Source organism: Eurosta solidaginis, chromosome 1 (assembly GCF_040869045.1).
Source record: "Eurosta solidaginis isolate ZX-2024a chromosome 1, ASM4086904v1, whole genome shotgun sequence".
In the NCBI taxonomy this organism is placed as follows: domain Eukaryota; kingdom Metazoa; phylum Arthropoda; class Insecta; order Diptera; family Tephritidae; genus Eurosta; species Eurosta solidaginis.
The window spans coordinates 62,424,058-62,449,404 of record NC_090319.1 but is presented as its reverse complement, the minus strand read 5'-3'; the positions used below and the strand labels follow the sequence as shown (position 1 = coordinate 62,449,404).

The 25,347-nt window shown below is 43.3% G+C and overlaps 2 protein-coding genes across 8 annotated transcripts in view; one reads left to right on the top strand and one right to left on the bottom strand.

Annotated features, from left to right (window-relative positions):
- The window catches only part of MICU3 (Mitochondrial calcium uptake 3), a 66,255-nt gene extending 52,743 nt beyond the window's left edge, over window positions 1-13,512 (top strand). For all 7 annotated transcript variants that reach the window (XM_067756615.1, XM_067756593.1, XM_067756604.1 and 4 more), the window contains one exon: window positions 12,892-13,512. In XM_067756615.1, the coding sequence (XP_067612716.1) occupies window positions 12,892-12,969 (78 nt within the window). In that variant the 3' untranslated portion in view covers window positions 12,970-13,512. The remainder of the gene's footprint in view (window positions 1-12,891) is intronic.
- A 10,616-nt stretch (window positions 13,513-24,128) lies between these two features.
- Ire1 (serine/threonine-protein kinase/endoribonuclease Ire1) overlaps window positions 24,129-25,347 on the bottom strand; it is a 65,810-nt gene continuing 64,591 nt past the window's right edge. The window contains exon 10 of the mRNA XM_067756549.1: window positions 24,129-24,306. The gene's annotated coding sequence lies outside the window, so the exon portion shown is untranslated. The remainder of the gene's footprint in view (window positions 24,307-25,347) is intronic.

The following is a 25,347-nucleotide window of genomic DNA, read 5'->3' as shown; positions in this document are numbered from 1 at the left end:
ACAATTTTTGATTTCCGCTTTCGGAGTTGTGATCCTGGATCCAAAGCGCGTCTTGTCACACCTCTCCCGATATATTTTGGGACGCAGGTTTGCAGTCGAACGCTTAATTATAAGGCAATGTCGTGATAGGTGGTGATGTTTTGGTCGTCCCCGATGACCAGTCTAGAGGCGGTGCACAGCGCACAAATTGCAGAACAGTGCCTCATCCACCCATAATGATTTAAAACACTTTACCACTGAGTTTAGCACTAAATAATCACACTAAGAGTATAATTATATCCGCGAATAAATTTGACCACACGATTAAAATGTAAATAAACACCAAATGTCATACTAAAGATAATGACAAAATACCCATATGGGGAAATTATAAAAAGCTCCATTCCAAGGGTTGCCTGATGGTAGCCATATGATAGCTCCGATCGTGGTGAGTACAGGAAAGGGATTTAAATTTAAAAGTAGTTCCCTGTGCGCGGAGAGTGCTAGATCGAATTTTTCGAGTTTAAAATTGTTTTTTTTTTTTTTAAAAAAAGCTTGCTTTTATATAAGGCTTTTGGCCTTAAAACATATAGCGGGTCCGTCGGTAAACTAATTTAACCCAACTGCTGCATATGGATGTGGAATAAATTTTTATGGTGGGAATGTCATCTGGCCACCGCGGATGACGAAAGCTCCAACAGCGCCAGGGAAATTATTTATTACATTTTACCGGACATTTATATTTTCCATGTATGCATTTAAACTGGTCACCTATACCCATCACCTATATTTGAAAACAAAATATCCCCATATGTTATCTGGTTCCGGCAGTCGAGACTGCAAGCAATATATACCTTTAACAACAACAACAATTCGAGATCGACGAGGAGCGGAAGTAATAGGAGGAAGGCGTTTGGATGTATAATAATAGTATAGTTTAGGTGTTTTTATATGTATATTTTGTTCCTGTATTTAGTAAATTTCATGTAAATTTGAACCTTGCAAAATGTAAATGCACCTATAGGGCACTAAAAAGGCACTCCAAACGGAGCATTTTAAGAAAATACGTTTTTTTTTGTATCGTGCAGTGGCCAATAAACCCTGCAACAAACCCCTGAACTCCCTTGAGATCGCTCTCGTAGGTAGGCATTAGGGTGGTTGTTCGGATAATGTGGAAGTGGCTCCGATTGAGCACATAAGCGTTTGGATGAACTTTGGTGACCAAGTAGGCCTTGAACAAATTGCCAATCTGTGATTGGAAAACATGTGTAGGGATATATCCCATGATGGAAATTGTTATAACATAGATAAAACTATTCTTGTTTGAATTATATACATGCTAATGAATAATATTTTTTTTTGGGCCAAAATTCGAGAATAAACGAAAGATTGATTTTTTTTGTAATATGGTATTTTTAATAATTCCGTTACATGTACATATTTCTTATTTTTTGGTACAGTGTCGTAAATCGAACATTTTTCAGAATATATACATATTACCGTTTTAAGTTTTGAAAGCACGTATGTGAATCTATAGATATATATATGTATACATATACCGTTCAGCAACCTATTTTTTTTGGAAAACGGTTTAAATTTTTATTCAGTGTGTCTTTTTTTTGTGGTTTTTGGTGAACCTGTAAACAATTATAAATTTTTTTTATGTGGTACCTGTCAATATTCACATATATATACATATATTGGTTCAAGTGTGATATAAGTTTTTTTTTGTCCTGATCTAAATCATTATTTTTCATAAGCATTGGTATTTGGCTCAATAGCCATAAGATACATTTTTTTTTATCGATTTCTTTGTATAGTATTAAGATTTTTTCACATAAATAATATGTTAGATTGAAATTGGAAAAGAAATTGAAATGGTCGGCTAAAATCAATCGGTAGGGGTGGGGAAGGATGACGTGAGGGTAAGTGAGTGGGGTCATTTGGAGCAGAAGTAAAAGGGGACTCGCTGCCAGGCGAAACAAATCGAGCGGTCCATGGTAGGGTGGGCTTTCTGCGAGGGGTACGCATGGAAGTCAGAAGATAGAGATGATTGTAACATCCGCCCCGCATCAAGGTGGACAAGGGTTAAGGGCCGCGACCCCTCACACTGAGCTAGCTAGGGGCAATCCACCTTGATTGCGCAAAGGGGCGGATTCACGCTAGGTGTACGTTACACTTCCGCGAGTCGAACAGGACGTTAGCGATACCAACTAGCCTTTTCTGCAGGGCTCAAACAAGACGCATTTAGCTAAAATACCTATTTCCCTGCAACAAACTCTGTTGGTGATTTTGTAGACAACGGGTTGTGCTACGCAATACACAATGTTCGATAGCTTACCCGTGGGACTCGAATAATTTCGTATAAACCGAGGCTTATGTAAATTGTTTGATACTCTGTCTTTGTGGCATATTAGATCAACTCGGTATGGGGGCTCTAGAAGAGGAGTGTAAGAAAATTGTCAGTTTTTGTGTATTAGTGCAACTTGCGCAAAGTCTTGGGGCACTTTAAACAAATAGGGGTCAGCACAGTTCCTATTGCGTCGCGCAAGTTTCGCTGAAAAGGGAGAGAAGACAGGCCCAGCCTCCTTCTTTCTTCCCCACTTTATATTTGACCCCCGACGTATATTTCTTTTTCTTGACTCGTGCAGTTATGACTTATTTTGTTTTGTTGATATTCCGTCAGGGTAGATAAATGATGAATATTGAAACGATTTTCCGTGATCTAGAAAATCGACACTGATGATGGTACAACGCCGAAACCGGTTTGTCTTGAAACCAAATTTGACAAGGGATAACGGAAAATCGTTCCAATATACATCATGAACCCCTTTTTGTTTATATGGCTAAAGCTACCCTGAGATGCAGCACACAAACAATCAGCCAGAGAACAACCTCGATTTTAGAGAACCATTTCCCAAATTATTTTAAATGTGCTTTACCAGAGACTTGACCCCAGAACCTTCGTTGGAGTAGGCAAGCACGCTATCGCCAAACTGCGACGGGCGCCTAAAAGTAACCGGTGGGAAATCGTATGCGGTAGAAAAAAAAAACGTACCTGGTACTGGAAAATTTATCGGTCCGAAAAAAGTTGCCGTAACTTTTTTAGAAGAATATACTTTTTTGAATAATCAGTAACTTTAATGGAACTGGATAATTTGGTGGAACACTCAAAGTGGTAACGGGATAATCTAGAAAATATTCCTGCAAAGTTCCAAAATAACACCAAAATCATCCTGACATATTTCCCACAATACACCCAAAGAGATTCCGAACTGATCACGTAACGATGCCGCAAACGTTTCGAAAGGAGATCGAACTGTTAACGGTGCGGATTCAAAATTATTCCCAAAAAAAACAACACACACTAAAAACCAAAAATTTGGCAAGCTATTAACTATAGAACCCAAACAGAACTATAAAACGGTTTCTGAAATCATTCCCAAAAAAAATATCTTCAACAATAATTTAGAAATCGCTATCTTGCATTTTCCAAAACCTATGGCTGCCTACAATAAACGTTACACACTTAGCGACGGCTGAGAGTGAAATCACCTTATCTCCAGTGCCGTTTCGAAAACGCTCTATCTCAACTGAAAATTTATTTTAATTTAATTTAATAAATTTTAAAGAGCGTTTTCGAAATACATAAATTCTTTTATACGAAATCAATTAAAGCGTCTTATGTATTCGTGTAAATGTGGTATGAGATAAATTCTCCAAACTATTACGAGATAAGGGGTTTATCAAGAAAATCCTGCGACAGCCGTATTCGATCTGGCAGTCGAGGAAGAATAGTATACCTCTCAGCCGTCATGTTCGACGTCATCTCGACAGTTCCCCCTATTGTACATTTTATTTTATAAAAACAAAACGGTGAGTAACAAATAGGTCAGCCATTCAATCCAATTCTGATAAACCGGGTCTTTGAAACGGCAGACGAGACATGGCTAGAGATGGGATTGTACTAGGTATTTACCATTTTTATGGGTAAATACCCGGAATATTCCTTTTTTGTATCGTTTTTTTGGATATTTAAAAATCATTCCAATCGAGGCTGCTTGGAATTACAATTCAGCAATTAAATTTATACGTCATTTGAAATTAAAAAATGTTCGTTTTGATTTTAAACAAACAACCCAGCAAACACTCAGAGCCAACAATTAGTCTGAAAGGTGTCCAAACTCTGGACCGTTTGCACTCTTTATGAACTCATTTAGTAGCCTGAAGTGAAAATTTAAAGTGTAAATTTTGCAATGAGTTTTCAATAAGTGTACATTTTTCAGTTCTTCACAGTTAGGGAATTGATCCCCAGAACTGTAAGCGCTTCGAGAATGTTCAGAGGGTACACATATTTACGCTAACAAAGCTACCCCTCAAACATGCTCACGCCGCTCATAATTTAACAATCCGAAACGAGTCCAAAATAGGTGGGCAATGTAGGAATCAGAACAGCGTCGAAACGCGTAGGAGGATAAAAGAAAGTTTAATTTTTGATTTTTTTTAAAGCCCTAAAAGCGAGTTTGGAACAAATATTCATACTTTGTTACGACAATTTTTAATTTCAATACAAAATGAATTACATTTGTAAGTTATTGTTACTCTTGCTATTCCTTTTAAACGGTTTTATTTAGCTTGACGGTCGTTGCAAAGAAATTTTTTAATTGAAATTTAAGTAACTTTCCGATAACCTACAAGCTTGAAACTTGGAATATAGTTCAGAACCCGATGACAATGCAATAATAAGAAAAAAACTTCGATAGGTGGCGCATGGATCGAAATATTTCAAAAAATCGTTGCTCATATTTGGAACACATAATACATACATGAATAGAAAGCGGCCTGTGAAAAAAATCGCCGCTAGCTGGCGCAAGGATCGAGATATTCAAAAAAATCGTATTTGTGGTCCGGCTGGGCTCATATTTGGAACACATACTGTGACGAATAGTAGCATCACTAAGCTGATACTAAATAAATAATCACGCAACAATAAAAAAACATGAAGCAGCCAATCGTGTGTACGTAAACAAATCAATCATCATTTAACACATGCATACAAGGCAACGAAGAGATACACACAAACACGTAATCATCAACGAAGTAGTTACTTACGCATAGGCTATGGTAGAGGCGTGGACTACAGATATACATGTTTATAGCTGGTAACTAACCAAGCATGACATCCAACTGTTCCCGAAACAACTAGATCTTAGGAGAAGTATACGGACAAGGCAACAGAGTATAAAAGCAGCGCAAGCTGAGGAATGACAATTCAGTTTGATTTAAGCACGCTATTTGTTGTGAAGTATAAGTGTTTTTGTACCTCAAAGTAATCTAATAAAGACCATTTTGCATTATTGAATATTGGAGTTATTTATTCAACAGTTTCGCGATTATAACATCAGTAGAAGGTTGGAATAAGCGGAATTTCCCTGAATTCGTTACAATACATACAAGAATAGAAAGAGACCTATGAAAAAAATGGCCGCTAAGTGGCGCAAGAATCGAGATATTCAAAAAAATCATATTTGTGATCCAATTTGGCTCATATTTGGAACACATAATACATACATGAATAGAAAGCGGCCTGTGAAAAAAATCGCCACTAGGTGGTGCAAGGATCGAGATATTCAAAAAAATTGTATTTGTGGTCCGATTTGGTCCATATTTGAAACACATACATGAATAGGAAGCGACCTATGATGTCCGATTTGGCTCATATTTGGAACAATCCGGTAGAAGTGACATCAAAATATTTTATAGTTCGAGGAGGGACAAGCATACGTGGCGCAGAGTCGAGTAAAGTTTTTGGAAGGATTATGTATTGAGAACTAAGATTGTAACAAATTGTCAGGAAAGAGTCCTTGTAATAATGAGTCACTAAATGAACTAAATAGAATGAGAAATAATAGACAATTAAATAAAGACTAAACAATTTTATATATAAGACCAACTGAACCTTAATAAGGTTATACTATGCCTCACATTTCTAGAAATTTCACGCGTCCAACGCTTTTATTTAATTGTCTGATCAACGCCCTAGATTGATGAAGAGTGTGATGACTAGTACCTAGGACCTACCTAATTATTTTCTAGCTTTTAATATTGTTATTACTTTATGTAAGTATTGTTTTCAATAAAACCGCTTAACTAAACAATTTTTTTTTATACTCAGTTGAGCAGAGCTCACAGAGTGTTAATATACTTATTATATGTGATTGGATAACGGTTGGTTGTACAGGTATAAAGAGATAGATATAGACTTCCATATATATAAAAATCATCAGTTTCGAAAAAAAAATTGATTGAGCCATGTCCGTCCGTCCGTCCGTTAACACGATAACTTGAGTAAATTTTGAGGTATCTTGATGAAATTTGGTATGTAGCTTCCTGGGCACTTATCTCAGATCGCTATTTAAAATGGACGAAATCGGACTATAACCACGCCCACTTTTTCGATATCGAAAATTTCGAAAAACCGAAAAAATGCGATAATTCATTGCCAAATATGGATAAAGCGGTGAAACTTGGTAGGTGGGTTGACCTTATGACTCAGAATAGAAAATTAGTAAAATTTTGGACAATGGTCGTGGTACCGCCCACTTTTAAAAGAAGGTAATTTCAAAGTTTTGCAAGCTGTAATTTGGCAGTGGTGGAAGATATTATGATGAAATTTGGCAGGGACATTACTCCTATTACTATATGTATGCTTAATGAAAATTAGTAAAATCGGAGAACGACCACGCCCACTTAAAAAAAAAAATTTTTTTTAGTCAAATTTTAACAAAAAAATTAATATCTTTACAGTATATAAGTAAATTATGTTAACATTAAACTCCAGTATTGATATGGTGCAACAAAATACAAAAATAAAAGAAAATTTCAAAATGGGCGCGACTCCGCCCTTTTTCACTTAATTCGTCTAGAATACTTTTAATGCCATAAGTCGAACAAAAATTTACCAATCCTTATGAAATTTGGTAGGGGCTTAGATTCTAGGACGATAAATGTTTTCTGTGAAAAAGGGCGAAATCGGTTGAATCCACGCCCAGCTTTTATACACAGTCGACCGTCTCTCCTTCCGCTCGGCCGTTAACACGATAACTTGAGCAAAAATCGATATATCTTTACTAAACTTAGTTCACGTACTTATCTGAACTCACTTTGTATTGGTGTAAAAAATGGCCGAAATCCGACTATGACCATGCCCACTTTTTCGATTTCGAAAATTACGAAAAATGAAAAAAATGCCATAATTTTATACCAAATACGAAAAAAGGGATGAAACATGGTAATTTGATTGGTTGGTTGACGCAAAATATAACTTTAGAAAAAAACTTTGTAAAATGGGTGTGACACCTACCATATTAAGTAGAAGAAAATGAAAAAGTTCTGCAGGGCGAAATCAAAAGCCCTTGGAATCTTGGCAGGATTTCCGTTCGTGGTATTACATATATAAATAAACTAGCAGACCCGGCAGACGTTGTTCTGCCCTAAATTTGGCCCTTCTGCATACATTTTAATACGCTTTTTCCGCCTAACTCTGCCCTACCCCTCTACACTTTTTCCTAATCTTTTTATTCACTCCTCCCCCCGTCTTTTTCGCTTCATCTCCATCTTCGTCTCATTCTATCTCTTTCTCAGTCTCCTCTCTTTTCTCTTCTCTCAAGTTTTTCTCCTTCTTCTTCATCTCTTATTGCCAGTCCCAGAGGGTGGTATGTATTTTGTTCCAGTCTCACTCCGAGTCTCAGTCTCAGTCCCAGTCCTAGTCCTAATCCCAGTCCCAGTCCGTCTCTGGTATACTTTCCGGAAAAAAGCATCGTAAATACTAATATAGGCGAATTTGTATACGAAATTTCAGGCAAATCGAATAGGACGTAGGTAAATGTATGTGGGTACTATTAATTCTTGTCTTTATTTCGGCTTCGCATGTATATTTATCTGTTTTGCCAGGTTGATGCGACTAAATCGAATATCACAATGAACTTTAGAGCTCTCAGCAACAGCTTTCATTTGATATCCATAATACACACACATTCTAGGGGTATCCAGGTCGATGTTTTGGCCTATATCTCGAGACCCTAGTCACTCAGCGGTGTAAAACTTACTCTGTATTATATCACACATCAAAAGCTTCAATTTGATACCCATAATGTAAAAACACACTCTAGGTGTATCCGGGTCCACGTTTTGGGCTATATCTCGAGACCCTAGCCTCCCAGTTGTATGAAAATTATCCTGTACTATAGCACTCATCAAAAGTTTTCATTTGATATCCATATTGTATAAACACATTCTAGGGGTACCCGGGTCCACGTTTTGGGCTATATCTCGAGACCCTAGCCTCCCAGTTGCATGAAAATTATCCTGTACTATATCACTCATCAACAGCTTTCATTTGATATCCATATTGTATAAACACATTCTAGGGGTATCCGGGTCCACGTTCTGGGCTATATCTCGAGACCCTAGCCTCCCAGTTGTATGAAAATTATCCTGTACTATAGCACTCATCAAAAGTTTTCATTTGATATCCATATTGTATAAACACATTCTAGGGGTACCCGGGTCCACGTTTTGGGCTATATCTCGAGACCCTAGCCTCCCAGTTGCATGAAAATTATCCTGTACTATATCACTCATCAACAGCTTTCATTTGATATCCATATTGTATAAACACATTCTAGGGGTACCCGGGTCCACGTTTTGGGCTATATCTCGAGAACCTAGCCTCCCAGTTGCATGAAAATTATCCTGTACTATATCACTCATCAACAGCTTTCATTTGATATCCATATTGTATAAACACATTCTAGGGGTACCCGGGTCCACGTTTTCATCTCAAGACCCTAGGCACGTAGCGAAAAAAGGTAGACGTTGGCCGATTCTCAGACCTACCCAATATGCTCACAAAATTTCATTATAATCGGTTCAGCCGTTTCGGAGGAGTTAAGCATCTAACACCGTGACAGAAGAATTTTATATACTAGATTAGCGGTACCCGACAGATGATGTTCTGGGTCACCCTGGTCCACATTTTTGCCGATATCTCGAAAACGCCTTCACATATACAACTACCACCACTCCCTTTTAAAACCCTCATTAATACCTTCAATTTGATACCCATATCGTACAAACACATTATAAAGTCACCCCTGGTCCACCTTTACGGCGATATCTGGAAAATTCGTCCATCTATAGAACTGAGGCCCACTGCCTTTTAAAATACTCATTATCACCTTTCGTATGATACCCATATTGTACAAACGCATTTTAGAGTCAACCCTGGCCCACCTTGATGGCGATATCTCGAAAAGGCGTCCACCTATAGAACTAAGGCCCACGCGCTTTTTAAATACTCATTAGCACCTTTCATTGGATACCCATATCGCACAAACAAATTCTAGAATCACCCCTGGTTCACCTTTATGGCGATATCTCGAAAAGGCGTCCACCTATAGAACTAAGTCCCACTCCCTTTTAAAATACTCATTAACACCTTTCATTTGATACCCATATCGTACAAACAAATTCTAGAGTCACCCCTGGTCCACCTTTATGGCGATATCTCGAAAAGGCGTCCACCTATAGAACTAAGGTCCACTCCCTTTTAAAATACTAATTAACACCTTTCATTTGATACCCATATCGTACAAACGCATTCTAGAGTCACCCCTGGTCCACCTTGATGGCGTAATCTCGAAAAGGCGTCCACCTATAGAACTAAGGCCCACGCGCTTTTTAAATACTCATTTGCACCTTTCATTGGATACCCATATCGCACAAACACATTCTAGAATCACCCCTGGTCCACCTTTATGGCGATATCTCGAAAAGGCGTCCACCTATAGACCTAAGGCCCACGCGCTTTTTAAATACTCATTAGCACCTTTCATTGGATACCCATATCGCACAAACACATTCTCGAATCACCCCTGGTTCACCTTTATGGCGATATCTCGAAAAGGCGTCCACCTATAGAACTAAGGCCCACGCGCTTTTTAAATACTCATTAGCACCTTTCATTGGATACCCATATCGCACAAACACATTCTAGAATCACCCCTGGTCCACCTTTATGGCGATATCTCGAAAAGGCGTCCACCTATAGAACTAAGGCCCACGCGCTTTTTAAATACTCATTAGCACCTTTCATTGGATACCCATATCGCACGAACACATTCTAGAATCACCCCTGGTCCACCTTGATGGCGATATCTCGAAAAGGCGTCCACCTATAGAACTAAGGCCCACGCGCTTTTTAAATACTCATTAGCACCTTTCATTGGATACCCATATCGCACAAACCAATTCTAGATTCACCCCTGGTCCACCTTTATGGCGATATCTCGAAAAGGCGTCCACCTATAGAACTAAGTCCCACTCCCTTTTAAAATACTCATTAACACCTTTCATTTGATACCCATATCGTACAAACAAATTCTAGAGACACCCCTGGTCCGCCTTTATGGCGATATCTCGAAAAGGCGTCCACCTATAGAACTAAGCCCACTCCTCTTCAAATTCTCATTAACATCTTTCATTTGATACCCATATCGTACAAACAAATTCTAGAGTCAGCCCTGGTCCACCTTTAGGGCGATATCCATAAATGGCGTCCACCTATAGAACTGTGGCCCACTCCCTCTTAAAATACTCTTTAATACCTTCCATTTGATACACATGTCATACAAACACATTCCAGGGTTACCCTAGGTTCATTTTCCTACATGGAGATTTTCCCTTATTTTGTTTCCATAGCTCTCAGCTGAGTATGTAATGTTCGGTTACACCCGAACTTAGCCTTCCTTACTTGTTAATTATTATTTTTTTTTTTTTTTATATGCTCATTGACGCTTCTCGACATTTTTAATGTGACCGCAAAGCTGCACGCTCTGTCCTGGTGTGGTATACGCCCCCAATAAGCGCTGACGATACGTAATAAAAACACCAATTAAGTGTCATATAATCTGAGTTATTATTAGAGTTAAAAATTAAGCCGGAAAGAGCTCCAGTAGAGTATAACATAGCTGTTTAAAAGCCTTTTAAGACTTATGTCGGACTCTTATTTATGCTCAAATGATATAAGTTAATGACTCATATAGGACGACCATTGCAAGAAGGGAAATACATAGGTTTTGGCCTCCCAAATGAGCTCATAGCGAATATAAACGCTCCAATGTAGATATCTTTTCGGACTATTTTTATACCCAGCTGTACTTATCGTGTGGATAACGGTTGGTTGTACAGGTATAAAGGAATCGAGATAGATATAAACTTCCATATATCAAAATCATCAGTATCGGAAAAAAAATTTGATTGAGCCATGTCCGTCCGTCCGTCAACACGATAACTTGAGTAAATATTAAGATATCTTCACCAAATTTAGTACACGAGCTTATCAGGACCCTGAATAGATTGGTATTGAAGATGAGTGAAATCGGATGATAACCACGCCCACTTTTTATATATATAACATTTTGGAAAACACAAAAAACCTGATTATTTAGTAAATAATACACCAGGAATGTTGAAATTTGTTTGAAATTTTTTTAAATGGGCGTGGTATCGCCCACTTGTGATAAAATCAAGTTTATAAAAAAAAATAACTGTAAGGCGCGATAACCTCCGAAGAGATTTAAGGCCGAGCTTCTCTTCCAATTTGCGTCGTGCTCCTCCTGATTTTCCCTACAAATTGGCCGGACGGGACCTACATGTTTTATGTCGACTCCGAACGGCATCTCCAAGGCAGATGAGTTTTCACTGAGAGCTTTTCATGGCAGAAACACACTCGGAGCGCTTGCCAAACACTGCCGAGGGGCGATCCCGCGTAGAAAAATTTTCTTCTAATTGAAAAACCTAATTTCTCAAATTTTTATGTTGCTTTGCCCGGGATGTGAACCCAGGGCATTCGGTGTGGTAGGCGGAGCACGCTACCATCACACCACGGTGATAATCATAAATCAAAAATCGTTAAACCTATCGTAACAAAATTCGGCAGAGAGGTTGCCTTTACTATAAGGAATGCTTTGAAGAAAAATTAACGAAATCGGTTAAAGACCACGCCCACTTTTATATAAAGATTTTTAAAAGGGTCGTGAACGAATAAAATAAGCTATATCTTTGCAAAAAAGAGATTTATATCAATGGTATTTCATTTCCCAAGTGGATTTAAAACAATAAATAGGAAACACTTCAAATTTTATAAAATAGGCGTGGCACCGCCCCTTTTATGACTAATCAATTTTCTATGTTTCGGGAGCCATAACTCGAAAAAATTAGTTCAGAATAGAACCATATATATATGTATTATTTCGCAGCCTTGTAACACTATTAAGCACACAAAACAAACAACAACAGCATTTCAAGTGTACAGCTGGGTATGTGATGTTCGGTTTCATCCGAACTTAGACTTCCTTACTTGTTTCATTTAAAATTTTTGCTGGATTACAAATTAAAACTAATTTAAACGATAGCGCAAGGGATAACTACCCACCAATACATTACAAATCGGGTTCATTTTGGATTTAATTTATGCGTTTGTTTCCCATATTTTTCAAAAGATTATTTTTACTTTTCTTTTGGGTAAATATTTGGGTATTTACCCATTTTTACCATATACATATATTCAATTTACCGGGTATTTGCCATTTGCGTATTTACCCCTTTCCCATCCCGAGACATGGCGATCATCCACTCTGGACAACTGAATGGTATTTAGACGTATTGACAAAATTTAACCACAAATCTAAAGAAAAATCAGTGGCTAAATTTTTATGCCCAGGGGTGAGGTATTCACTCTCCCTGTATCACTCTCTTCATAACATATTCGTAAATATTCTTTAAGTATAGACATTTTTTTTATTTTAAGAAATTACAATTAATACCTTAACTGGCTTTACTTTTTCGCAGTCCAGCGCCAAATCGGAGGGTTGGGATGCTTTCCGCCACTGCGTAAAACATGAAATGAAACACTCTGTGGAACAATAGATGAAATATATTCACATCGGACGTGAGCAGTCTAGCAATCTCTGCTTTCTTTATATATGTTCTAGTTGACAATTCATAGCACAAGCTTATTGAAAAGCGCGAATAAAATGAAGGGATCTTGTGGAGTTCAAACCCAGTTTCAAATATTTTCAATTAAGGAACATGACTGGAATGCGCACGCTCAAACTTAAATTAAAGATAAACAAAGTTTTTCTAATGTTGTATTATCTGTAAGCGAACGAAAGGTAATTGAGACCGAGATTGGTTTTAGTTTTAATATTTTTGTTTTCGTTTTTCTGTTATTTCCTTTGTAAACTAACGTTTTCAAGTTATTACTATTCTTTTTAAAAATTTAATTATATATACTTAAATGTGTATATAGAAGATCAGCTTCGTATTTTTGTATTGTTATGGAATAATGTTCTTAAATTATTGCAATATTATGTTTGTAAGCATATATGTATATTTATTTGTTATTTTATTAAACGTTAACTAAATCTTGTTATTAATTGTGCAATATTTCAATAAACTTATTGACTGCAATGGCATTTTTTTTAAATATGAATGGAAATAGAGTAAGAGTGGAAACTTCTGGGGATATTACGAAAGTGTTTTGACCAGTACTGGAAATTAGGAGGAATTTGTCAGATTTTCAAAGACACACATCTAATTAAATGTAATACCTATTTCACACAGAGGGTTAATGAAGTAATTAGTCAATATTTTAACTTAAAGCCCTTATTAAACTTTATCATTAAACAAATATATATCCTTAATTATCTCATTATTGCTTTAATAAATGCCTCATGGGATCAAAATTCTACACGGTTTTGCCTTGTGTTTCGGATAGTCGGTTATCAAAAGCTCTGCAGATAAGCACTCAAAAGTATTGGAGCAGGTAAAATCTTACTTTTATATTGGTCCTTCGGCACGCAGCCCTTGCAGCATATGATGCAGACGTCGGTTTTGGCCGTCGAACAAGTCATTCCCGTCCTTTTTTTCTGAGTTAACTGGCGCCAATTGGTAATACCAAGAGGTGTTCCCCGATAAGAAAGCTCATCTAATTAGATTAGGCGAGTTAAAAAGGAGTTAGGAGTTGCGCATAATCAAACAAGCAAGATAAGCATGGAACTAAGCACGTGGCTCCAAAGTGTCAATGATGACGTGCATTTAGTGTAATAACGTTACTCATATTTGCAGAAAGCGCATACAGCTCACGAACAGGACTCTACATCTTCGGAAGAACTTTTTGCCAACTTTACTTCAAAAAAACTTCAATTTCAAGATTTCCATAATATATACTATACCAAAAGAATACTACTACAAAGGGCACATACCTTTAGCCCAGCGAAAGTTTAAGCCTCTCACTTTGTCCGCTTTACCTGAAATGAAGAGTAAAATTGTATGGCAAGAGCCCCACGTTGGGCGCGATTATTACTATGTCAAGGTTTGAATGCTCAAAAGTTAGGCGTCCGGAAAACGCATCAACAGCGATTAAAATTTTAGGCGAGGGAGTTGTGCGATACACCAAGGCTAATAGGGAGCTAGCTCAGAAATCTTTAATTTCCAGGCTTCCCAACTCAATACCCACCGAACGGTATACTCAATTTAATAGTACCGCCACTTATCAGCTCGAAAAGGCCGTAAAAAATAAAAAACTTAGCACGCCCGATATACGTAGGCTGCTGAATTGTATGTTTTTACAAGAATTTTATATGAGGAACAACAACAAAGCACATATGACAGGTTTAAAATCATAGCACATATATTCATACGACAGCTTATGAATTGCCGGGATATTAAATTCATTTTTTTTTTAATTGTTGGTGAAAAAATCAGTAATAATCACTATTTTTATTATTATTGTTTTTATTTTATTTATTTATTTTCTTTTTGTGAAAAATGGAGAACGAAAGTCTCAGGGCACGAATTGAGTTGAATCAAATCTCAAACCATTGTTGATCTTGGGCCGTATCGTGTTATACGATCACGCAAGGAAAACCAATTTCACTCAAGTTATAAGTATGAATCTGTCAAACTATAAACCATAAAAATTAAAATAAAATATGAATCTAATAGTGCGTATGGTCCCGAGTTAACATATATCCGATTCACGATTTCAAAGTTTGATTTAAAAAATGGGTTTCGAACACGGCCCGTATACAACGATACGGGCCCTAATTTAAAAAAATAACTCAAAATTAATTAAATAACTTTGGTTTAACAAATAAAACTCATCAAACAATGTATGAGGTGGGTTTTGTCTAAGGCTGGGGTAACGCTCAGTCAATCCAGAGTCGAGTAAAGGTCCCACAAACCCCTACTGAATAAATACACAATATTTATGTGTTACGAACACACGCACACACGGCTGGAGATATTAGGCGGACAGCAGCTCTCCGTCGCAAGATGGCGAGGGGGGCGGAGCGTCGACTAACGGAGGCTCGGTAGGGCGGCTGAACGGTCGGGTAACGGACGGACTGGTACGGCGGTACGGAAGCAGCGGCGGGATAGAAGCAACGGCTTAACTGCGGTAGGATGGCAAGCGGCCAACGGTCGTCGTCGCAGTGGCGGGACGGATGCAGCGGCTTAACGGCGGTAGGATGGCGGACGGCCAACGGACGTCGTAGCAGCGGCGTGACGGATGCAGCGGCTTAACGGCGGTAGGGTGGCGAACGGCCAACGGTCGTCGTAGCAGCGGCGTGACGGATGCAGCGGCCTAACGGCGGTAGGATGTCGGACGGCCAACGGACGTCGTAGCAGCGGCGTGACGGATGCAGCGGCCTAACGGCGGTAGGATGTCGGACGGCCAACGGACGTCGTAGCAGCGGCTTAACGGCGGTAGGATGGCGAACGGCCAACGGTCGTCGTAGCAGCGGCGGCACCAGAGGGGCGACGATGCGGCGGTGGGCTACGGAGCGCGCACCAGGGCCGTGGTGAGAGGGGAGATGGGCTGGCGACGGGGTTTACCTGGACAGCGGCAGCGTGTTCCGGGCGGGGTAGGATGGACGTACCAGCGGACTTGTATTGGTCGGTCGGCTTCGGCAGGATCGGGTTGATCGAACGTCTTCGGCAGGCTCGGTAATCGGCGGGGTCAGTCACCTGCGGGAGAAACTGCGAGGACTCGGGTTAGTGCTGGTTTCACCGCTGGACACCCCCGCCTCCCTACTTGCACACTAGTAGAAGGTGCGTAAGGGGGGTGGGGTTGTACCAGCCGAGGCGCCGTGGGTCGACCCGTGGCGGAGGGGAAGTGCACCTTAACGGCACAGCGGTAGCCCCTTGTGCGCACGCATCGGCTCACGGCCGAAACCAGAGCTGCGGAGAGGGGGTCGTGCGGTCGTTCGGGCGGCGAGTCATTCCTTACCAGACCAGGACGACGGAGGGAAGGGTAGTCCGAAGACACCACTCGCGTCATCCTGGTGCAGCAGGGGGTGACTCGCGCCACGGCCGCACCCTCTTCTCCCCAGCTAACTAGAGGGAGTGGTTCCTCCGCTCCGGCCAGCCTACTAAAATCAGAGCTGAGGGGGGAGGGGGTTATTTGGTCATTAAGGCAGCGGGCCGCTCAACACCAGGGTGGGCGACGGAGGGAAGGATAGTCCGAAGACACCACTCGCGTCGTCCAGCCCAGGTGAAGGGTGACTCGCGCCATGACAGCGCCCCTTCCGCTCAGTCCGAGCCGCGGGGAGGGGGGTTATTTGGTCATTAAGGCAGCGGGCCGCTCAACACCAGGGTGGGCGACGGAGGGAAGGATAGTCCGAAGACACCACTCGCGTCGTCCAACTCTGGTGGAGGGTGACCCGCGCCATGACAGCGCCCCCCTCCACTCGGCTAGCTAGCCGGAGTGGCAATTTTGTCTTTAAAAAGACAACCACTCCCGCTGGCTCACCTGCGAGGACTGAATTGCAAAAATGCAAATTCAATGTTTATATGGGTGGTGCCGCAAACTGGTTGAGAAGTCAACGCACCATTATTGTGCTTTTTCATTCGTTTGCTATCAGTGGTTGTTGACTATGCTATACAAGTGGTTTTTGGCTATGCTATAGAAACTGGTTGAGAAGTCAACGCACCATTATTGTGCTTTTTCATTGGTTTGCTATTAGTGGTTGTTGACTATGCTATACAAGCATAAGTACAAGTGGTTTATTGTAACGCTACGTTACAGTCCCCCTCCCACTTCGGTTGACGGAAAGCTGCGGTGGGGAAAGATGGATCTCCAGGCATGGCCTAGGTCTTGTGCCGGTGTGCATGTGGGCGAAGCACTTTATTAAAAAAAAATTTTTTTTCCAAAAATATACAGAGTCATTCCACTTATATCTAACAGAGTTAATGTTATTGTAATTTTTTTTTTTTTTTTTTTTTTTTTTTTTTTTTTTTTTTATGAAAATAATTTAAAATTCATTTCTGACTTAAATCTAACAAGTTTTTGTAAAAGGTATGAAAATATAAAAATATAAAAAAGAAATGCGGCGGCCTCTTCTCTTGCTGTCTCATTCGATTTGTACCATTCGGTTGATTCCCATCAGCGAGACTTTCGCCCGGTTCTCGCCCATCATCTTCACCTTGACGCGCTGGTTCTTCCAATAAAATTTCCAGCACTTTTTGCTCCGTTTTGTCGGGCGTTTTAGTTTTAATTCCCCGAAAAATTGTTCGGGATCGGGGTGCCCCTCTTCGTATGTCGTTTTCTTCATTTCGTTGTGTTCGGTGTCGCCCCGTCCCTGTGGCTCTGGTTGCGGGTCTTCTTTTATGGCCATTAGTTGCTCTATTGGTGGCCCATGAAAAATTTGGATTCTCTGAATCTTTGGTTTGTTTGCCGGCCACACTGTTGCCTCAAACGGCGGGCGCCACGGGCGTATCGGTTTCGGTGAGTCCGGTGGTGTGTGTTGCCGCTGTTTTCGACTCATTGTTGGACAGTTGGTTCCTGCAATGAGTAAGCAAAACGAGGGTTGTTTAGAATTTGTACGGCTTTAAATCTTGCAAGTGCGCGTGTTGTTGCTTTGTTTGCCCCGGGTGGCCTACTTTCACCGTGTTCGTGGAAACATATTCCATCACCAAGTACGGGCCGGAAAATTTTGGTGCTAACTTCTGGGCGAATTTGTCGGCCGCGGATGAGAGTGGGTGGTCCCTTTTCATCACCTGCTCGCCTATGCGTGGCTTCCATTGCCGTCTGCGTAAGTCGTAGTGTTTTTTCTGTTGCTTTGAAGCTTTGGCTAGGTGCCCTTTTATCTCGTCCCATAACTTGGTGATGGACGGTGGTACGGTTGGTGGCTCTGCTGGTACTGCACCCTCCGTGCGCACTTGCTGCGGTGCTGTAAGGTCTCTACCGAAGTTGATTTCTGCTGCTGATGCTGTTGTCGACTCGTGGCTAGCCGTGTTTATCGCGAATGCTATTTGCGGAATCTCCTGGTCCCAGGTGCGGTGGTCGTCCTTGCATCGCTGAGCTATCATGGTTTTCACGACTCGGTTGGTTCGCTCGGTGGGGTTTTCGTGCGGGGCGTAAGCTGCCGTAAACTTGTGATCGATGCGGTGGTCGTTCAAAAACGCTGCTAATGCCTTCCCGACGAATTGTTTACCATTGTCGGTGAGGAAGGTTTTCGGGCAGCCAAATCGGTATATGACTCTTTCTTGGAGTGCTTTGATTACGCTTGTCGTTGTCGCTTGGCGCACTGGGATCAACTCCACCCACTTGGAGAATTTATCCACCATGACGAGGAGACAAGTATTTCCTTGCTTGGAACGGGGCAGTGGTCCCACGAAGTCAGCGGTTACTATTTCCCACGGCCGTGATGATTGCATGGTTGCCATCAATCCTGCTGGGCGTCTTTGCTCGACTTTGTATTCTGCGCATCTGATACACTTCCGTACGTGTTTGAGAACATCGCGGAACATCCCGGGCCAGTAATAGTTCTGTTGTGCTCTCTTAAGCGTCTTCTTCACCCCGAGATGTCCGGCGGCGGCGGCGTCATGGACTTCTTGTAGTACGTCCTTTCGTCGGTCGGCTGGGATGCACAGCTTCCATTGCGGTGACCGCGAGAGTTGATTTCTCGGGGAAATGTGGCGGAAGAGTCGGTTATCGACGATTTGGTAATCTGGATGTGCTTGAGGTTTTTCCCGCACCTGTCTTGCTTTCCTCTCGTGCCAGTCGTTTGTTCCGTTGGTTATGGTGTACAAAATGTCATCATCGGCGTGTTGTAGCGGGCAGCGGGAGAGTGCGTCGGCTACCACGTTCTGTGCTCCTTTTCGGTATTCTATCTCGAAATTATATTGTTGCAATTCCAGTGCCCATCTTGCCAGACGTCCAGAGGGGTTCTGGAGCGAGTGCAGCCATTTTAGTGAGTGGTGGTCGGTGATGACGGTGAAGTGATACCCCTCCAGGTACGGTCTCATCTTACGGATACCCCATAGCACGGCTAGGCATTCCTGTTCGGTGGCCGAGTATCGCTTTTCCAGCTGGGTTAGGCTTCGGCTGGCGTAAGCTACTACGTTCTCGTGGTCGGAATGGCGTTGATAGAGCACGACGCCCAGGCCCTCTCCGCTCGCGTCGGTCTGGAGAAAAAACGGTCGAGAGAAGTCCGGACAACAAAGGATTGGCGCGCTGGAAAGCTTATCCTTGAGTGCTTTGAAAGCGTGATTTTGCTGCGCCTCCCATTTCCAGACTTGTCCCTTTTTCAGCAGTTGGTTAAGCGGCGCGGCGAGCGTAGAGAAGTCTGCCACGAAGCGGCGGTACCAAGACGCGAGTCCAAGAAAACGGCGGAGCTCTTTGAGCGTTTTCGGTGCGGGCATCTCCTGTACAGCGGATACTTTTGCTGGATCGGTGTGAATTCCTTTCGAACTGATGATGTGTCCTAGGTAATGAAGTTGTTGCTGGACGAAGCTGCACTTTTCGAAGTTTACTTGCATCCTGTGTCTTTGTAGGCGCTCGAACACTTCCCTCAAGATCGCCAAGTGTTCTTCGAAGGTATCTCCCAATACGATGATATCGTCCAGGTAGGCGAAAACTTTTGGTTGGAGTTCGGGCCCAAGTATCGAATCCAGAGCGCGTTGAAAGGTAGCCGGAGCAGAGTGTAGGCCAAATGGCATGACTTTCCACTGGAACAACCCTCTGCCAGGAACTGTAAATGCGGTGTATGGTCGGGATGCTCTGGCGAGCGGGATTTGCCAGTAGCCGTTCTTCAAGTCAATGGTCGAGATGAATTTCGCCTCTTTCAGCTGGTCGAGAATGGCTCCAATTTGCGGCAACGGGTAAGCGTCTGGTTCGCTGGCGGCGTTGAGCTGACGGTAATCTATGCACATCCTCCACGTGCCCTGTTTTTTTGCGGACTAGCACGATTGGCGAGCTGTACGCGCTTCGTGATGGTTCTATTCTTCCTCCGGCTAATAACTCGTCTACCTCTTCGTTGATTACTTGTTGCATGGCCGGGTTGCGGGGGTAGTATCGTTGCTTCAGCGGTCGGTTGTGTTTGAGACGAATCGTATGCTCGGCTGCAGTGCTCGGTCCGATGATTTCGCCAAACCGCTTTTGGTGATGCGCCAGGAAGTTTCCCAGTTCCGTGTTTTGTTCGTCGCTCAGGTGTTCTCGGCTCGTCAATGCACATAGCGTATCCAGTTCGGGTGCTCTCTTGGTCACGGTGGCCTCTAGCGGCTGACCATCCAGCGTGAGGATGATTCCCCTCTGTCTTAGGAAGTCCATTCCGAGGATTACCTGTTCGGCCAAGTTTGGGATAACGGATAGCATCGCGTCTGTGGTTCGTCCTTGATACACAATCCTTGCCGGGTAGGAATTTGAGGTAAAGACGCACGTTTGGTCTGCCAGCTGAATACTTCGCTTGTTGGGGCGTGCCTTAATGTTGTTCTTTTCTAGGTGTTTCCGTACGGTATCATCTACATAGGATAGGGTGGCGCCGGTATCCACTAGTGCGCGCACGCTCATGTCCTCGATGACCACTGGTATATAGAATCGCCCATCTACTTGTGTTTTTGCGGTTGATTTGCTGGCGGGTGGTTCCCTCGGCTTCTCTGGTCGGACGTACGGTGCTTGGCGGCTTCCTTTAATAGCGTTGGACGGCGTTCGGGATGCGTTCTCGGTAATTGGGCTAGTCGGAGGGCATGGGCAGTCCCTGGAGAGGATGTTGTCTTGGCCACACCGGGAGCAGAACTTCCTCCAGGGGCCCTTACATTGGAAGCGGTGGTGTCCGCGTTCCTTGCAGCGCCAACAGCACTCTTTGCTGTCGTATTCCATGGGTAGGTGGTATAGGCTGTGGGCCACCATTTTTCCCTGTTTCGCTTCCTCGCCTCTTAACAGCTCATACTCTTCCGTTAGCTCCAGGAGCTCCTCGATCGTCCTAACCTCGCTGCGTTTGACGAAAAGGCGGTATTCCACGCGTAGACCATCATAGATCCGTTCGAGGTGATTCTCTTCGCACATCGTCGGGTGTTGGCGGATCAGCGTTTCCAGTGCGAGGATGTAGTCCTTGGCCTTCTCTCGGCCTTGCTGTTTGCGTTGTCGGATGGCCTCTTCCAAATGTCGTATGTGTCGCTTAGGTAGAAAAAAATTTTGCACCTCCCTCCGCAGATCGCTCCAGCGGTGTATGTGTTGCTTACGGACGCGGTACCATTGCAGTGCTTTCCCACGTAGAAGCTCCGGCAGTGTTGGGAGGAGTCGGTCGACGGGGATGCGGTAGCATTCGGCAAGCTCCTCTATCCTCTCAAGAAATTCGTGCAGTGACTCCTCCCCTGAAAAGTGCAAGTCCCAGCGGCGAACGGTATTCATAAGTTCACCGTCGCTCTTTTCGTCTCGTTTCGGTAGTGCGTTCTCTCCCTTTCCTCCGTGCGGCTGTGGGCTGTTGATCTGGATTGTAGGGATCGGCTTCGTTGTTGGCTGGGGTAGCGTAGCGAACTTCCCCTCTTCCTCGTTCACTTCTCGTTCCAGCTCTTTCAACAGGTCTTCACTGGATTTCCTGGCGCGTTTCGCTCGCACGTAAGTACTCAGTGCGCGACGCAGCTCGGCTACGGTTTGGCCTTCCACGTCGATTCGGTGTTCCTTACACTCCTCGATCAGCTTCTCCTTCCTAAGTAGGTAGATCCAATTGAGCGAGTCGGTGTTCAGCAACGTGCCTTCCGGAGCCTGTGTGTGTGTTGTTTCTAGCGATGTGTTCGTTGAACCCGCCCCGGCAGTGTTGGTGGTGGTTGCAGTTGTTTTTCCACGGTCATCTGCGGAGGAGGGTCCCTGCTCGGGCGCCATTTATGAGGTGGGTTTTGTCTAAGGCTGGGGTAACGCTCAGTCAATCCAGAGTCGAGTAAAGGTCCCACAAACCCCTACTGAATAAATACACAATATTTATGTGTTACGAACACACGCACACACGGCTGGAGATATTAGGCGGACAGCAGCTCTCCGTCGCAAGATGGCGAGGGGGGCGGAGCGTCGACTAACGGAGGCTCGGTAGGGCGGCTGAACGGTCGGGTAACGGACGGACTGGTACGGCGGTACGGAAGCAGCGGCGGGATAGAAGCAACGGCTTAACTGCGGTAGGATGGCAAGCGGCCAACGGTCGTCGTCGCAGTGGCGGGACGGATGCAGCGGCTTAACGGCGGTAGGATGGCGGACGGCCAACGGACGTCGTAGCAGCGGCGTGACGGATGCAGCGGCTTAACGGCGGTAGGGGGGCGAACGGCCAACGGTCGTCGTAGCAGCGGCGTGACGGATGCAGCGGCCTAACGGCGGTAGGATGTCGGACGGCCAACGGACGTCGTAGCAGCGGCGTGACGGATGCAGCGGCCTAACGGCGGTAGGATGTCGGACGGCCAACGGACGTCGTAGCAGCGGCTTAACGGCGGTAGGATGGCGAACGGCCAACGGTCGTCGTAGCAGCGGCGGCACCAGAGGGGCGACGATGCGGCGGTGGGCTACGGAGCGCGCACCAGGGCCGTGGTGAGAGGGGAGATGGGCTGGCGACGGGGTTTACCTGGACAGCGGCAGCGTGTTCCGGGCGGGGTAGGATGGACGTACCAGCGGACTTGTATTGGTCGGTCGGCTTCGGCAGGATCGGGTTGATCGAACGTCTTCGGCAGGCTCGGTAATCGGCGGGGTCAGTCACCTGCGGGAGAAACTGCGAGGACTCGGGTTAGTGCTGGTTTCACCGCTGGACACCCCCGCCTCCCTACTTGCACACTAGTAGAAGGTGCGTAAGGGGGGTGGGGTTGTACCAGCCGAGGCGCCGTGGGTCGACCCGTGGCGGAGGGGAAGTGCACCTTAACGGCACAGCGGTAGCCCCTTGTGCGCACGCATCGGCTCACGGCCGAAACCAGAGCTGCGGAGAGGGGGTCGTGCGGTCGTTCGGGCGGCGAGTCATTCCTTACCAGACCAGGACGACGGAGGGAAGGGTAGTCCGAAGACACCACTCGCGTCATCCTGGTGCAGCAGGGGGTGACTCGCGCCACGGCCGCACCCTCTTCTCCCCAGCTAACTAGAGGGAGTGGTTCCTCCGCTCCGGCCAGCCTACTAAAATCAGAGCTGAGGGGGGAGGGGGTTATTTGGTCATTAAGGCAGCGGGCCGCTCAACACCAGGGTGGGCGACGGAGGGAAGGATAGTCCGAAGACACCACTCGCGTCGTCCAGCCCAGGTGAAGGGTGACTCGCGCCATGACAGCGCCCCTTCCGCTCAGTCCGAGCCGCGGGGAGGGGGGTTATTTGGTCATTAAGGCAGCGGGCCGCTCAACACCAGGGTGGGCGACGGAGGGAAGGATAGTCCGAAGACACCACTCGCGTCGTCCAACTCTGGTGGAGGGTGACCCGCGCCATGACAGCGCCCCCCTCCACTCGGCTAGCTAGCCGGAGTGGCAATTTTGTCTTTAAAAAGACAACCACTCCCGCTGGCTCACCTGCGAGGACTGAATTGCAAAAATGCAAATTCAATGTTTATATGGGTGGTGCCGCAAACTGGTTGAGAAGTCAACGCACCATTATTGTGCTTTTTCATTCGTTTGCTATCAGTGGTTGTTGACTATGCTATACAAGTGGTTTTTGGCTATGCTATAGAAACTGGTTGAGAAGTCAACGCACCATTATTGTGCTTTTTCATTGGTTTGCTATTAGTGGTTGTTGACTATGCTATACAAGCATAAGTACAAGTGGTTTATTGTAACGCTACGTTACAAATGATACACAAAAATATAACAATAATAGTTAAAAATTTTAGATATTTCGCTCAATTTTATCCACATCGTACTAGATTATAATAGTGCACAACGAAACATGCACATCCACATGCTCGAAACTGTTATCCTGTATTTCGAATAGCCTTTTATTTGAAAACATAAAAACAATCACTATCGGTGTCCCTGAAATAAAACAAAATAAACTTTAAGATAAAATACATATAACCATAATATCTACGGCTAAGTGGACGGATGCTCGCTCTCTCGTATGCCAGTTCGAATACGCCCTCTCCCCGAATTTGTTCAAAGATCGACGACCTATTCAGCGTTCGGTTAAAGAACGGATTATTTCTGAACTTGTTTCAAGAAAGCCCGATCGCAGCTGAAAAATTTTTACTTTATGCTGAAATAGTAAGTTTTTGAAAGAAATGTTTAGAATTGATGGAATTTTGGGATTAAGCGTTATTCAATATAATTCGGAGATAAACTCTCTATCTCCGAATTAGCAGAAAAAGTTATGATATAGAAGCTCTAAAAGCATAGTATAATATATATGTATGTGTCTTTTCATAAGTCGAAATGGCAGCCAAGATTGATCATCCCATCCACTCCGTCATGACAATAATATAAAGCAAAATTGTTTTTGTTTTTATCGGCCTATTGTTAAATGATTCAAGGTTCGATTCGAGCTCAAGGCCAGAACAAAAACTTTTTTCTAATGATAATTATTGTTATTTTTTAATTTTTTTAAATTTGAAAAATTGTATTTTGTTTTTGGAATAGTAAGTTGAAAATTTTTCAGGCAACCTGCCATAGCTGCGGAGATAGACCCATTTCGAAGGGTGCTAAGCTTTCATCATCAGTACGCTGCGCTAACCATTTAGCTATACAGCGGTGGTTTGTTTGACTGACAAATTGCTACTTCTATTCCTTCTTCCCTCCGAAATGGATCTATTTGCGCAGCTATGGCAGGTTATCTGAAAAATTTTCTACTTACTATTCCAAAAACAAAACACAATTTTTCAAATTTAGAAAAATTAAAAAATAACAATAATTATCATTAGAAAAAAATTATTGTTCTGGCCTTGAGCTCGAATCGAACCTTAAATCAGTAAAGCAAAATAATAAAATAAAAATAAAATAATATAAAAATCAGACAAACAAAACAGGATAAGTTATAGATTAGACATTATAAAATAGGTCTAACTAAAAATAAAAAATAAA